At 55.9% G+C, this 15,341-nt stretch overlaps 1 protein-coding gene across 4 annotated transcripts; it reads right to left on the bottom strand.

The window, feature by feature from the left end:
• Positions 1-444: 444 nt before the first annotated feature.
• Positions 445-3,287, bottom strand: LOC123136434 (uncharacterized). Of its 4 annotated transcripts, none has more exons than XM_044556006.1 (3): positions 3,171-3,287; positions 1,050-1,745; positions 445-923 (listed from the first exon to the last, which is right to left on the bottom strand). In XM_044556006.1, the coding sequence occupies exons 2-3, from the start codon at positions 1,709-1,711 to the stop codon at positions 716-718; spliced, it is 870 nt and encodes a 289-aa protein (XP_044411941.1). In that variant the 5' UTR covers positions 1,712-1,745; positions 3,171-3,287; the 3' UTR covers positions 445-715. The 4 variants fall into 4 exon arrangements, with proteins under 4 accessions (XP_044411941.1, XP_044411879.1, XP_044411810.1 ...); XM_044555944.1 differs by having other exon boundaries at positions 1,050-1,757; positions 3,171-3,279; XM_044555875.1 differs by having other exon boundaries at positions 3,181-3,267.
• Positions 3,288-15,341: the final 12,054 nt, after the last annotated feature.

Here is a 15,341-nt window from a genome sequence, read left to right as displayed (position 1 = left end):
CATTTCTTATGATTTTCCTATTCTCATGATATCCAGAGGAAGCCTTAGAGTGTCATGCCCAATTGAATCCTACATGATTTGACTTTGGAGTTTGTTTGATTGCATCACAAGAAAAGCAAAGAAATTTTCCAGCAGATTGGAGTGGATGCTAAGATTTACTATGGAAATCCCTATAGATTCAATCATACTAATCAAACGACCAACCTAGAACTAACTCCTAATTTTTTTTCAATCCTCCCAAAATCCTACTATAAAAATCCTTTGAACCAAAGAGGCAATGAAGTGTTGAATTCTGGCAGGAACAGGAAATAAACCCCGCTATCTCAAACCAGGGCCTGATCGAGATCAGCTGATCAAACAAAAGAAGCATTGACGGGCTTGGCATTATGGAGGCCCTGGTGGACCTAACAAGCATAATAACAGAGTAACATAAATACTTTCATGTATCAAACGGAAGTAAACACACATTTATTCCACATATCCGATATAATTAAGACAAGCACAAAGCACAAACTGGACACACATATGTATATCGATCGATGGTTGTCTCATCTCTCGAGCATAGTCTCTGGACCAATCGATCGAGTAGTAGTAGGTAGCATATGAACCGGGTAACTGACTGTGCCATGGCACATCTTGAAGCTCCAGCTCCATGCACGCATGCAGCTTAATTGTAGGCCAGGTAGCTGGATGCATGGATGGACGGATCGAGCATTCAGGCTTGGAAGGTGTTCCTGGAGCAGGGCACGTAGACCCTGGCCCAGAGGTGCCTGCCCTTGATGATGAACTTGGCCGTCGGCTCGCCCCCGAGCAGCGCCGGGATCATGTCCGCGCTCTGCAGCACCACCCTCCCGTACACCGGCATCTGCCCCGGCGCCGCCCTCTCCACCATCACGTCCTCCACGCACGGGCGCCCGTGCAGCCTGCATCCATCCATCCATGCATGCATGCATGCACGCATATATATGATGACGGTCATCGTTTGTATATATATTGACCAGAGATAGATATGCTGATGATATATAGTAGTGGCGGCGCGATGAGCTTACGAGTTGAAGAAGTCCCTGATGTCGTCCTTGTCGATGGGGTAGCCGCGGGAGAAGGTGATGAAGAGCGAGCGGAACTCCTCTGGAAGGCGGTCGATGATCATCATCTGATGCTGCTGGTGCTGGTGCTGGGGTGGGGGCTGGGGCTGGTACGGCTGCGCCAGCCGGATCGGGGCCCACGGCGGCGCCATCGCGTTCAGCTGGGAGAACCTCGGCGTCACTATTGCGTTCAGGTCGGCGAACCTCGGCGTCGTTGGCGTCTGGGGGGGTGGGGAGACGGCGCTGGCGAGCACGGGAGTGCCGATGGCGCGCGGCGCGGAGGCGGCGCTGCTCCTGGGAAAGAAGACGGCGTCGTCGGAGGCGCAGGCGTCGTCGAGGACGACGCGGCAGACGGTCTTGTACAGTAACTTGACGCGGGGCATGATGTTGTCGCGGTGCTCGTCGAAGTAGGTGACGTCGTCGATGGGCTTGTTGAGGAGCGCGTTGGTGCAGGGGAGGAGGGTGCTGGCGCCGGGGAGCACGCGGCCGGCGAGGCGGGCGAGGCACGCCAGCGCCTCGTCGACGAAGCGCAGCACGACGGGGCCCGGAAGCGCGGCCGCGCGGCGCATGAACTTGTCGTTCCCATCGGCCTCGAACCAGAGCCAGAGCGCGATCACCCACCTCATATGCTCCTTCTCCTGCCCGAGGTCGCGCACCAGCCTGTGGAAGAAGCTGCGCTCTTGTGAGTAGAATATCGCCATCTCACGCAATCCAGCCATGGCCGCCTAGCCACCACTACCTCGCTCGATCCCTCACTCTCACACAAACACACTGTCTCTCTCTCTCTCGCTCGCTCGCTGGCGGATGGCAATGGCACGGCGAGGTGGGGTTGATAAAGGCCCAGCTCCGTGCCCTGGCACGCCGCGCGTGCGCGTGCGTCCACAGAGGTTTGTTGCGCGCCCCGGCTACGAGACAAGGCCAGGGCGCGCAAGGGAGAGCACGCAGCGCAGGGGCGCACGGCTCGGCGTACACACGGCACCCTTCACATGGAAAGCCCGGCCCGGCATCGCTCGCCTCACCCGCCGGTTGCCGGTGCGCCCGCGGTGATCAGGGGCGAACTGAAGCCCCCCTCCGCTAATCTCGCGGTGAAGACCAGTAACTCCACCTTGTCTACACGTCCAGTAGCCTCGAGTTCGTCGCGGCTCTCCGGAAAAGGCTTGCGGGTAAGCTGCAGAGGACGTGGAAAGGAGGCCGGTCGCACGCGAGGCGAGCAGCCGGGTGCACGCCGTCCATGGGAGGGGCTCCTCGATCTCGGCCGCATATGAACGCATGCATCCAGCTCAGCGGCGAGATGAACCACCGTTGGTCTCTTCTGATGCTGGTTCAATGTGAGCCTTGTTGCTTACTGCGCCTGGTTTCACGCAAAGGTAAAACTGCCAAAAATGGGATAAGCTTCGGTTACCAAAACGACAATGCAAAAGCTCGATGCAGCTGGAAAAGGTTAGCCCTAACAAGTTAGAAATTACATCATCTTCCCCAGGTCTTTCTCCTCACGCCACGGCTTTGGTGGAGCGGATCTGGTGTGGTGACTCTCTAGAGCTGCAAGAGGGTAAGCTCACCTGGGGGCTCGGGTTAACTGGACAACTCCCCTAAAAGAAAAATCTGCTTCTTCGGTCTAGAGTGCTTAAATAGGATATGGAAAACTTCCGAATAATATCGCGATTCAATCCGGTCATCTATCTAGACAGAAAAATCCTAACAATGAAACTTGTTATATTGTCGACATGAGTAGATCTGAGCAAATTTATTTTCTCTGGGATCAAGGAGGGAAGGGAGGGGAGATGAAGTTACCCATCTGCTAGCGAACCTCCGGTGGTATTGTTGGATGATAATGGATGCGGAGGAGAAAATTGTCGGCAGCGAAAGAAAGGGATATAGGAAGAGAGGAACTTTCGTATGGGTAAACCAAAGGGGAAGAAGTATAGTGTCACCCCCTCCCCCCTCTCGGCTGGCCGATGAATCATCGGAGTTGGTAGAGAGGGTTTCATATATAGAAGAATAAACCACGTCTTCTATGCCTTACCCGCAAGTATTTTTCAGAACTGCAACGAACATAAAGCTAGACATGTGAACATAGTAAGTTACCGATCATCACCGCCAAATTAGAGAAGGCTTCACTTCACTCCTCACCATCAACTTGCGAGTGAGGCAACCATGGTGAGTTTTCCATGTGTAGCTAAGAGCAGAGGAGGTTCGTTAGGGAAGAGTAGAGGAGATGGAGCGAGAAACTTGCTTTATATAGCCCCGGCGACGGAGAATTCGAGGCGAAAGGGACCAAAACTTTTGCTTACGATCGCTCGCGAGATTCACGCCGATCGACCAGCTGGCAACCATAACACGACTAGTTTACGCAACATTTCAACGGGGGAGAAGCCCCCACCCAACCCACATGCACACGCAAAACCTCGATTCAATAGCTTTACCGAGATACAAAGTTGGCTTACGCAACAATTCAGGGGGGGAGCCCCCTCCCAACCCATATCACCCACCCACACGCACACACAAAACCTTGTTCAATAGCTTTACCGAGGCATGAGTGGGTAACCAGTTTAAGCCCAAGATAAATAAGCCTTTTCTTTATCCCAATCTTATTTAAATCAAGTTCGAACTTATCAAATCCAAAGCCAAGCAAGTTGTTTTCATAGGAAACTAGGTGGTGTAAATAGGTGACCAGATTGTCACCGCTTAAGTAGTGTTAGGGCATATTTCTCCCATAGTGGTTTTGGTGATTGATGACAATACTTTTGTGGACTAATCATGTGCATTGAGCATTTCAGAGAATCTATCATATGGCACAATACGATTCGTACCCCTCGGAGATATTGCGAAGACGGTTGTTTTCTTACATTTCATTTTTGGTGGATTTGAGTCGTAGGATCACCGTACTATTAAGAGGGGGCCCGCTTCAAAAATGTTTGGGTGGAATCAACACATACACAGTCTTTTTGTACCCTCTTTTCTTCCCGGCAATGGAGCTTGTCCTTCCTTGTGCATGGGATTTCCTAAGGCACATAAGCGGGAGTACCGCTCTGCACCACGGTAGTACCGCTCCAGCGGTACTGCCACAGTTCAGTGCTACTGGCACTTCCACCTATTTTTAGTGCTTTGTAAATGAGCGGTAGTAGGGCGGTAGTTCAACGCAGTAGTATCTCCCCCGCGATACTGCGGCCCTGACTAGCACTCCACTATCGCAAATTTACTGGACTACTAACAGTAGCGCGAAAGTACCGGTCATGCGAAGCGATAGTACCGCCGGGTGAAACTACCGCTATGTTGTACCGCTGTGAGTGCCGCTTATTTTAAGTCTTCCAGACTGCTCTGTCCTTCGAGCAGAAGTAGAGCGGCAGTACCCAGTGGTAGTACCGCTATGTGCGGCACTACCGCATCGTCCTTCTCTACTACCGCTGTTCCTACTGGTTGCTCAACACTACGCGGTAGTACCTGTTGGGGAACGTAGTAATTTCAAAAAAATTCCTACGCACACGCAAGATCATGGTGATGCATAGCAACGGGAGGGGAGAGTGTCGTCCACGTACCCTCGTAGACCGTAAGCGGAAGCATTATGAGAACGCGGTTGATGTAGTCGTACGTCTTCACGATCCGACCGATCCAAGTACCGAACGTACGGCACCTCCAAATTCAGCACACGTTTAGCTCGGTGACGTCCCACAAACTCCGATCCAGCAGAGCTTCGAGGGAGAGTTCCGTCAGCATGACAGCATGATGACGATGATGATGATGCTACCGACGCAGGGCTTCGCCTAAGCACCACTACAATATGACCGAGGTGGATTATGGTGGAGGGGGCACCGCACACGGCTAAAAGATCAACTGATCAACTTGTGTGTTTTGGGGTGCCCCCTGCCCCCGTATATAAAGGAGCAAGGGGGGAGGTCGGCTGGCCCTAGCAGGGCGCGCCAGGAGGAGTCCTACTCCCACCGGGAGTAGGATTCCCCCCATTTCCTAGTTGGACTAGGAGAGAAGGAAGGGGGAGAGAGGGAGGAAGGAAAGGGGGGCGCCACCCCCCTCCTAGTCCAATTCGGACTAGAGGGAGAGAGGGCGCGCGTCCTGCCCTGGTATCTTCTCTTTCTCTCTCCACTATGGCCCAATAAGGCCCATACATTTACGGGGGGTTCCGTTAACCTCCCGGTACTTCGGTAAAATCCCGATTTCACCCGGAAATATTCCGATGTCCAAATATAGGCTTCCAATATATCGATCTTTATGTTTTGACCATTTCGAGACTCCTCGTCATGTCCGTGATCATATCCGAGACTCCGAACTACCTTCGGTACATCAAAACACATAAACTCATATTACCGATCGTCACCGAACTTTAAGCGTGCGGACCCTACGGGTTCGAGAACTATGTACACATGACCGAGACTCGTCTCCGGTCAATAACCAATAGCGGAACCTGGATGCTCATATTAGTTCCTACATATTCTATGAAGATCTTTATCGGTCAAACCGCATAACAACATACGTTGTTCCCTTTGTCATCGGTATGTTACTTGCCCGAGATCCGATCGTCGGTATCACCATACCTAGTTCAATCTCGTTACCGGCAAGTCTCTTTACTCATTCCGTAATGCATCATCCCGCAACTAACTCATTAGTCACAATGCTTGCAAGGCTTATAGTGATGTGTATTACCGAGAGGGGCCAGAGATACCTCTCCGACAATTGGAGTGACAAATCCTAATCTCGATCTATGCCAACTCAACAAGTACCACCGGAGACACCTGTACATCACCTTTATAATCACCCAGTTACGTTGTGACGTTTGGTAGAACACAAAGTGTTCTTCCGATACTCGGGAGTTGCATAATCTTATAGTCATAGGAACATGTATAAGTCATGAAGAAAACAATAGCAACAAACTAAACGATCATCGTGCTAAGCTAACGGATGGGTCAAGTCAATCACATCATTCTCTAATGATGTGATCCCATTAACCAAATGAAAACTCATGTCTATGGTTAGGAAACATAACCATCATTGATTCAACGAGCTAGTCAAGTATAGGCAAACTTGTGACACTCTATTTGTCTATGTATTCACACATGTACTAAGTTTCTGGTTAATACAATTCTAGAATGAATAATAAACATTCATCATGATATAAGGAAATATAAATAACAACTTTATTATTGCCTCTAGGGCATATTTCCTTCGGTACCGCCGGTGGAAGCGGCAGTACCGCTCCAGTGGCGCTACCGCCTCCCTGACTTGTTCAGTTGAATGCAGTGCTAGAACTTCCGTGTAAGCGGAAGTACCGCTCACCCGAGCGCTACCCGAGTCGTACTACTGCTTGTGCTCGGGCTGAAGGTGTCGGCGTTCTGGGAACGGGGGTCCCTAGACTTGCCTGCTTGCGGCCTGCGGCGTGGCTCGAGGAGGGGCCTAGCGCGGCCCATCTTCATCAACACAGACCCAAGACCCTCGCGAGGGGCCAAGCCTCGCGGGGCGGACGACACGGAGCTTCCTCAGGCACGGCCTCATCAGGCTGGCTCGCGAGGAGGCGGAGAGATCAAGGCGGGGTACCTCACGAGGTGCCCGTGACGCAAGCCATGATGACCAAGGGTGCCACGCGGGCGCCAGCCGCGCAGTGTCCTCCTTTCCTCTTTGGTGCAAAGGGAGCAAGCGCAGGCGAGAGCATCAAGCAAAGGCACCCGTTTCGGTGCAACGAGACCAAGACCAGTCCAACGACAGGGAGGAAGTCATTATGGAGCCCAAGCCAGCGTCACCACCAGAGCCTTTGGCAGGCGAGGACCAACTTTAGTCAGGATAAGTGTACCAGATGTTCCCCTTCGAAATGGCCAATTGTTGGCGCCCTTCCCGCTCAATATTTGGGAAGAGGCCCAGGGCCTTTGCCTATAAATAGGACTAGCCACCCACAGGAGAGATGGGAGATCGGATCGAAATCAGAGAGAGAATCGAGAAAAGAGAGAGAGATAAGGGTGACTGAACTCCTCCTAGCAGTTCATCCCCCAGCCAAGAACAGACCCTCGCGAGGCTGTTCTTCCTTGTATTGCTCATCATCATCAGCCCAAGAGGCAATCCACCACACCACACACTGGAGCAGGGTATTACACCACAACGGTGGCCCGAACCAGTATAAACCCTGTGTCTCTTGTGCTGTTCTTTCCATAGCTTAGATCTTAGCGAGGCGGAGGGGTGCAGGTAGGTAGAAGGCGAAATCTCCGCGCGCACCCCAGTGTTCGAACCTCAAGGGTCTGCCAGAACCCGAAATCCGACATTTGGCGCGCCAGGTACGGGTGCGCCGGAATTCGTCTTCCACCACCCCGTTCTCCTCCGACCATCGCGTCCATGTCTGACGCTCGTCGGGCCCGCACCGAGCGCCGGGACGCTCTCGCTTCCCGCATCGCCCAGACGGCTCCTGTCGGCGGGCGTCCTTGCCGTTCCCCGTCACCTGCCGTCAACACTGCCACCGGCCCGGCGGGGGACGAGCAGCAAGCGTCGTCTCAGCATCCGTCCGTGCGGCAAGACGGCCGCACCGCTACTCCCTCGCTCATCCCAGCTGGTTCTTCGTCCCGCGCGCTCCGCGCACCCATGGAGGCTCGAGCTGCGCTCATCGCGGCAAACGAGCTCCTGCGCTACCGTCCCGTCGACGACGTCTACGAAGAATGGCTCGACCGCGTCGCCGAGCTCGTCCGTGCCGCATGGGGCTCTCCTGCGCCGTCCGTTCCGCTGCACCACACCCCGCCCCGCGTGGGCGACGAATCTTCGGGGGCGCCCCAGCCGCTTCCTCCTCAAGAAGGTGCCATGGCTCCAAGGCGCGTGGCCCCTGGGCGGAACCCGCTCCGTCAGGTGCCAGCGCGGCAAGAGCAGAGCTGCCAAGAAGTCCCTCGCCCGCAAGAAGATGCCCGGGCACTCCCTGCTCCAGCACGTCGCGACCATGTTCCTGCTCCCGCACGTCAAGACCCTGCGCTGCTCCCAGCTGCAGCGCATGGGGACATGCAAGACCAAGCTCTCCGTCACCCAAGGCCTCCCATGGCCACAGCAGGCCGCCGTGCCTTCACCACCGAGCTACGCAGCATCGCGTGGCCCGGCAAGTTCAAGCCAGACCTGCCTCCTCGTTACGACGGCACGGCCGACCCCGCGGAGTTCCTCCAGCTCTATGAGCTGGGCATCAAAGCTGCCAACGGAGACGAGAAGGTCATGGCGAACTGGTTTCCCATGGCGCTCAAGGATGGGGTCCGCACCTGGCTCCTGAACCTGGCTCCAGGCACGATCTCCTCCTGGGACGAGATGCGCACCCACTTCATCACCAACTTCCAAGGTACTCGCGACCGGCCACCCACCGTGAGCGACATGCGCCGCATCAAGCAACAACCCGGAGAGACCCTGCAGAAGTACATCCAGCGCTTCAACAACGCACGCCTCAAGATTCCCAAGGTGACCGAGGAGGCCATCATCTCAGCCTTCTCCGACGGCGTGCGTGACGTCAAGATGAAGGAGGAGCTGGCGATGCATGAAGACCTGTGCACTTCCTTGGAGTTTTTCAACTTGGCAACCAAGTGCGCCAGGGCTAAAGAAGGGCATCTCTCCCTCCTCGAGCTGCCTGCCGCGGACCCAGAAGAGAAGAAGCGCAAGGCCAAGGATGTGAAGCGCAAGGGGGCTGCCGTGCTCGCAGCAGAACCAGACACCAAGCGAGGCAGAGATCAGCCCGAATCTTCCAAGGGCAGTCGGTACTGTGTGTACCACAACCTCCACACCCACAACACCAACGAATGTCAAGAGCTCTGAGCCGTGCGAGAAGGAAGGATCGGCCGTCGCCCCGACCGCGGTGACCGGGGCTACGGTCGAGGAGGAGGAAGGAACGCAGGACGCTGGGAAGACCGCTGCCCGCGCCAAGGGTGGCGCGATCGACCTCGCGAGGATCGATGGCAAGACCCGCCTCGCGAGGGAGACTGGAGGGATCAGCCTCACGAGGATCGCCCGACAGGCAACGCAGGCCTCCCTCCGCTGCCGCCGTAGCCAAGGAGAAACGAGGACCGCCATCAGGACGAGGGGGCTGGGGGCTTCCAGGAGCCGCGCGCGATCGCCTGCATCCTGGGCGGGGCTCAAGCCCCAGCCTCTCAATGCATCTTCAAGAAGTTCGCCCGCGAAGTGAATGCAGTCCTCCCTAAGCTCGAAGCCACGCGCCCTCTCAGGTGGTCGGCGTGCGCCATCACGTTCAGCTCAGCAGATCAGCTCAAGTGTGCGGCCACAGCCGGAGTCCTCCCGATGCTTTGTTCCCCAATCATCAGCAACGTGGTGGTCACCAGGACCCTCATCGATGGCGGGGCAGGGCTCAACGTCCTGTCCGTGGAAACATTCAACAATCTCCAAGTGTCCTACAACGAGCTTCAGCCAACCAAGCCTTTGTCCGGAGTCACCGATGGCTCCATGGTCCCGATTGGGCAGGTCCACCTCCCTGTCACCTTCGGGGCACGCGACAACTACCGCACCGAGCTCATCGACTTCGACGTTGCTCACATTCGCCTGCCGTACAACGCCATCCTTGGGTACCCAGCGCTGGCCAAGTTCATGGCTGTAACTCACCACGGCTACAATGTCCTCAAGATGCCAGGAAGTGGCGGAGTCATCATGGTGCCCTGTGAAGAGAAGGACGCGGTGTGTTCCATGGAACGAGTTTCAGGCCGCATCGCTGGAAGACCCGGATCGCGGAAGCAGGAGGCTTCCCGAGACCGCCCCCAAGAAGAAGAAGACATCGTCCGGCCCGGCCCCTCAGGAGGCAGGCCCCTCAGGGCCCGCGCCTGCCCAGGGGGAACCTCCTTCCATCACATAAGAAAGCGCGCCCGGCGCCCTCCTCAGGTAGTGCTTGGGGGCTCTCCCCTAGAGGGCCACCGACCTGGCTAAGGTCACGAGGGAGGCGCTTGGGCACCACATGGAGGCGTGTTTCGAAGCACGTTTCCCTCAAAAAGGAGTAAGGCAAGGAGGGCCAGACCCTCAGGAGTTCGTCAGCAAGGCCATTCAGGAGCTACAGGAGTCAAGAGTTATGAGAGGCGGCCGCCGCCTACCAGTTGTGGCTCCCCATCCAGGTGAGGATGGTGGGCTGCGCGTCCGCATCGACATATCAGGGCTCAATCGAGTCGCCTCTCTGGAGCGCCTCTGGCCCTCGCGAGTGGGGCGCTGCGAAGGTCCACCCCACAACTACGTTCGCATGCCTTACGGCTTGCCGAACGCGGCTGCCACGTACCAGCGCCTCATGAGGGGCATCATGGGGCTCAAGAGGCCAGGCGTTCCGCAGCCCTGGCGGAGATGGAGATGGTTCACGAGGAGCCACCAGCACCTCCGGAGCCTCCCGAGGCCCCTGGGCCTGGGGGCTCGTGAGGATCGGCTTCCGCAGCCCACCGAGTCTGCTACGCCAACACTCCTTCGTCCTCAACATCATCAGGTGACATCTTTCAAGTTTCATTTCCAGCTGGGAGCGCCCCCAGGCATTATTCCCAGGCCGCGTGGGTCCGTCCCTGCGGCATGTATCCCTTTTATTTTATGTTGTTAGCTTACCTTGTTGGGGGCGCCCCTCGGGCTGCATCATCCCCAAGTCGCTTGGGCCTGACCCAGTGATGTCCGCCTTCCCAGCATCTATTTGAATGAATCCACTCCTTCGTGGCTAATGTGTTTGACCTAGTTGCCCACTCAACTGACGCCAACTGATGGAGCTGCTCCCAAACGGCACGACGCTTGCGCATGGGTCCGTCCCTGCAACACCGACAAACCTGAATGGCTGAGCTCTGGCCGCGGCAGCCCCGCATGGCGCCACCTCGTCAAGCCTTCAGTGCCTCATCGCCCCTCGGAAGCAACCAACGGCTGACTGTCAATTGTCATGGCAACCCCTCGTTCTTTCTATGATGGGTCTACAGGATCTCCTAAAGGAGCTGCGTCAGGCGAGGCCCTTGCAGTGTCTCCTTCACTCTCATCCAGGCGAACCGCTTGCACGTTAAAGGGGAGGGGGTGCCTGAGCATCGCAACTCAGGGCTCCTACTGGCTCTCCAGCCCTCACCCTCTGGCCTTGTCCATGGCATCGCGACCTGGCATACCAGCGACGGCTGAGACTCGCTCAAGGGCCGGGACCCGAGGACGTAGAGCAGAAAGGGGAGAAAAGGCGAGAGGGGAGGGACACGCGAGGACCTCGCCGAGCAACCTCACGCCTGCCGATGCACGGACCCGATGACACACCAGAGAGTGGCCCCTGATTCTCGAGATAAGTCACCACCCGGAAGCACCAGCTACCGTGGCACCATCCCCGCACCTAATGCAATCCCGTGTTAGCGACGCCGCTCTACTTTCTCACCGAACGACGGCTGCTTGAGCGCCAAAGGGGACCTCCTGAGCATCGCGACTCAGGGGCTCTTACCGGACCCCGGGTCGCTCACCTCCTGGCCTTGACCATGGCATCGTGACCTGGCATACCAGCGACGGCTGAAGCCGCCTTGGGACTGGGACCTGCCGGCGCAGAGCACCAAGTCCTCGTGAGGTTCGAAAGGGAGAACTGAGTTAAGACGGAATGAGCAACTCGCACAATTCTACGACAAGGGTTATATTAACAAAACAGGATCACAGGCACCTTACAAGCCCCCACGGGACGCGTCTTTGATTCCTCGCAGGGAACAGATCCTAAAAGGACGCTAACTACACGCGCCCCTGCAAAAGACGCCATCATCAACAGTGGGCCGTCAAGCACCGGCGCCAATCCCATCCAGATCAGAGTCGGCGACGGTCTGACGAGCCCGCCCTGCTCCAGGAGCGGCGCCAGCTCAGGGGCTCGTAGCTGTCGTCGCTCGTCTCCGGAGTCGCGAAGAGCTCGTTGGAGTCGCTGGAACCTCCGCCGCCTCCGCCGCCTGAGGAGCCGCCGCGGGAGCGGTCGGCGGGCCCAGTCCTCGCCGTAGCAGGGTCCCGACCACCTCTCCCGGGGCAGCACTCCAGCCGGCGCCCGTTAGCATCGAAGACCTTGAAGAACATCACCGAAGCACCATCGTACTCCAAGTGGATCATGAGGGCGCCTCTTGTCCTGCAAACCCGGGCGATTTCGCTCCAGCCTTGAGTCATGAAGACCTCGCCCGAGGCAACGACCGCGACCTCTGCCTCGGTTGCGAGGGTGCTGCAGCCGGCGTGCTGTAGCCAAAGCTTCAGGAGTTCTCCCTGCGGGATGATGGAGGCGAAGAAGGGAGGAAGGCAAATCCAAGACTGAGGAGGCATGGCAGCGTGGAACACGAACTCTCGGGAGGAGCCCTCGGTGTGGACCCCAGGGGGGACGACCCGCACCTTCGTGACCCGTCGGCGCCGATGGCGGCGCTGCCCGTGGCGATCGGCATCGACTCCTTCAGAGCCTTCGATGTGGGCGTACAAGGGAAGCGGGAACCCCGGCGGTGACCGCTCGCACCAGGGCCTCGACACCACCTGATGGGCCCCTTCATCCCGGCCGCGGAGGGCGAGCCGTTTCTTCGGCGGGAGCGGGTCTGGTTCCTCTTGGGGAACCTTTCCCTTCTCTGCCGCCGAGAACCGGCGGATCGGAGCCATCGCAGCAAGATGGAGCAAGGACCGGGAAGAAGGAGAAGCAAGAAGGGATGGACTGGAAGGGCGCGCGCCGTTCCGTACTTATGGACGGCGAAGGCCAACCGCCGACCTCCACGATCGCAGGTAATCATGACCCGCTTTGCATGCAGAGACTTGTCCAGTCCATGCAGTTGCCGAGGCGCCGTGGGAAGTGGATACGCCCACGTCCAATCAACAGCCATGCGGCGCCCAAGGCCGCAGGCTGTTAGGGCCCGCGGTGCTTCGCTCTTGCCCTTTCGCCTCCCTGCACGGCCAAGTCCGGACGCGCCTTGGGCCCGGGGGCTACTGTCGGCGTTCTAGGAACGGGGGTCCCCAGACTTGCCTGCCTGCGGCCTACGGCGTGGCTCGAGGAGGGGCCCAGCGCGGCCCATCTTCATCAACACAGACCCAAGACCCTCGTGAGGGGCCAAGACTCGCGGGGCGGATGACACGGAGCTTCCTCAGGCACGGCCTCATCAGGCTGGCTCGCGAGGAGGCGGAGAGATCAAGGCGGGGTACCTCACGAGGTGCCCGTGACGCAAGCCATAACGACCAAGGGTGCCACGCGGGCGCCAGCCGCGCAGTGTCCTCCTTTCCTCTTTGGTGCAAAGGGAGCAAGCGCAGGCGAGAGCATCAAGCAAAGGCACCCGTTTTGGTGCAACGAGACCAAGACCAGTCCAACGGCAGGGAGGAAGTCATTGTGGAGCCCAAGCCAGCGTCACCACCAGAGCCTTTGGCAGGCGAGGACCAACTTTAGTCAGGATAAGTGTACCAGATGTTCCCCTTCGAAATGGCCAATTGTTGGCGCCCTTCCCGCTCAATATTTGGGAATAGGCCCAGGGCCTTTGCCTATAAATAGGACTAGCCACCCATAGGAGATATGGGAGATCGGATCAAAATCAGAGAGAGAATCGAGAAAAGAGAGAGAGAGAAGGGTGACTGAACTCCTCCTAGCAGTTCATCCCCCCAGCCAAGAACAGACCCTCGCGAGGCTGTTCTTCCTTGTATTGCTCATCATCATCAGCCCAAGAGGCAATCCACCACACCACACACTGGAGTAGGGTATTACATCACAACGGTGGCCCGAACCAGTATAAACCCTGTGTCTCTTGTGCTGTTCTTTCCATAGCTTAGATCTTAGCGAGGCGGAGGGGTGCAGGTAGGTAGAAGGCGAAATCTTCGTGCGCACCCCAGTGTTCGAACCTCAAGGGTCTGCCGGAACCCGAAATCCGACAGAAGGGCCATAACGGTTGGAATCTCTCCCCCACTATATAAGTGAGTCTTCTTCTTCAAGTGGACTTACCTCATCCTCCTCCAAGCTCCATTGTTGGTTAAAAGGTCATTCTTGCCCAATCTCTCTCTCTAGCCAATCAAACTTGTTGATTACCTAGGGATTGGTTGAGAAGGCCTAGATCTACACTTCCACCAAGAGAAATTTGATTCCCCCCACTAATCCCTTGCGGATCTTGTGTAGGATTGAAAGTATATCTAGAGGGGGTGATTATACTACTTGACCAAATAAAAATCTATCCTTTTCACAATTATAGTTGTGGGCAGATTTTAGCAATTATGACAAGTCAAGCAATCAACCTACACATGCAATTCTAAGAGTATAGTAGTGGAATTTAAAACATTGCATATGAAGGTAAAGGGAAGGGTTTCAAGAAGGCAAACCCAATGGAGACACGAAGATTTTTGGCGTGGTTCCGATAGGTGGTGCTATCGTACATCCACGTTGATGGAGACTTCAACCCACGAAGGGTAATGGTTGTGCGAGTCCACGGAGGGCTCCACCCACGAAGGGTCCACGAAGAAGCAACCTTGTCCATCCCACCATGGCCATCACCCACGAAGGATTTGCCTCACTCGGGTAGATCTTCACGAAGTAGGCAATCTCCTTGCCTTTACAAACTTCTTGGTTCAACTCCACATCATGTCGGAGGCTCCCAAGCGACACCTAACCAATTTAGGAGACACCACTCTCCAAAAGGTAATAGATAGTGTGTTGATGATGAACTCCTTGCTCTTGTGCTTAAAATGATAGTCTCCCCAACACTCAACTCTCTCTCACATATTTGGCTATGGTGGAAGAAGGATTTGAGTGGAAAGCAACTTGGGAAGGCTAGAAATCAAGGTTCAAATGGTAGGAATGGAAACACTTGATCTCAATACATGAGTAGGTGGTTCTCTCTTAGAAAATGAATGGTGGAAGTGTACACTAAAAAAATACACTTCTGTGATGATACGTGTTTGTCATAGTAGGTCACGTTTTCTGTCATGCATGTACATCCATGACGATTTTATGACAGAATCAAGATAGTCATACCTGTGCTGTCATAGAAGTGTTCCATGACATTACCAAAATTATCATCACGGAAGTGTCCATTTCCATGACGATAAATGGCGCTTCATGAAAGTGCTTTCGTCAAGGGTGACCGACACATGGCATCCACCGTAATGAGTCGCCGTTAAGCTATCGGGTCCGGTTTTGGATCCGATAACCCGTTAACAACACGGACCAATGGGGATTTTCCACGTGTAAAATTCTCATTGGCCGGAGGAAACATGTGTTGGCTCACCGTTGGGACAGATGTCATCCACTCACTGGACAGGAGGCGCCTATGACACATCGACACGTGGCACGACCCAATAGAGGCACATTTCAGTGAAAAGGCCCACCCGTTTGACTTG

The sequence above is a fragment of the Triticum aestivum genome, chromosome 1A (assembly GCF_018294505.1).
Source record: "Triticum aestivum cultivar Chinese Spring chromosome 1A, IWGSC CS RefSeq v2.1, whole genome shotgun sequence".
In the NCBI taxonomy this organism is placed as follows: Eukaryota; Viridiplantae; Streptophyta; class Magnoliopsida; order Poales; family Poaceae; genus Triticum; species Triticum aestivum.
The sequence above is the reverse complement of the archived record's forward strand: the minus strand, read 5'-3'. Positions and strand labels throughout refer to the sequence as shown.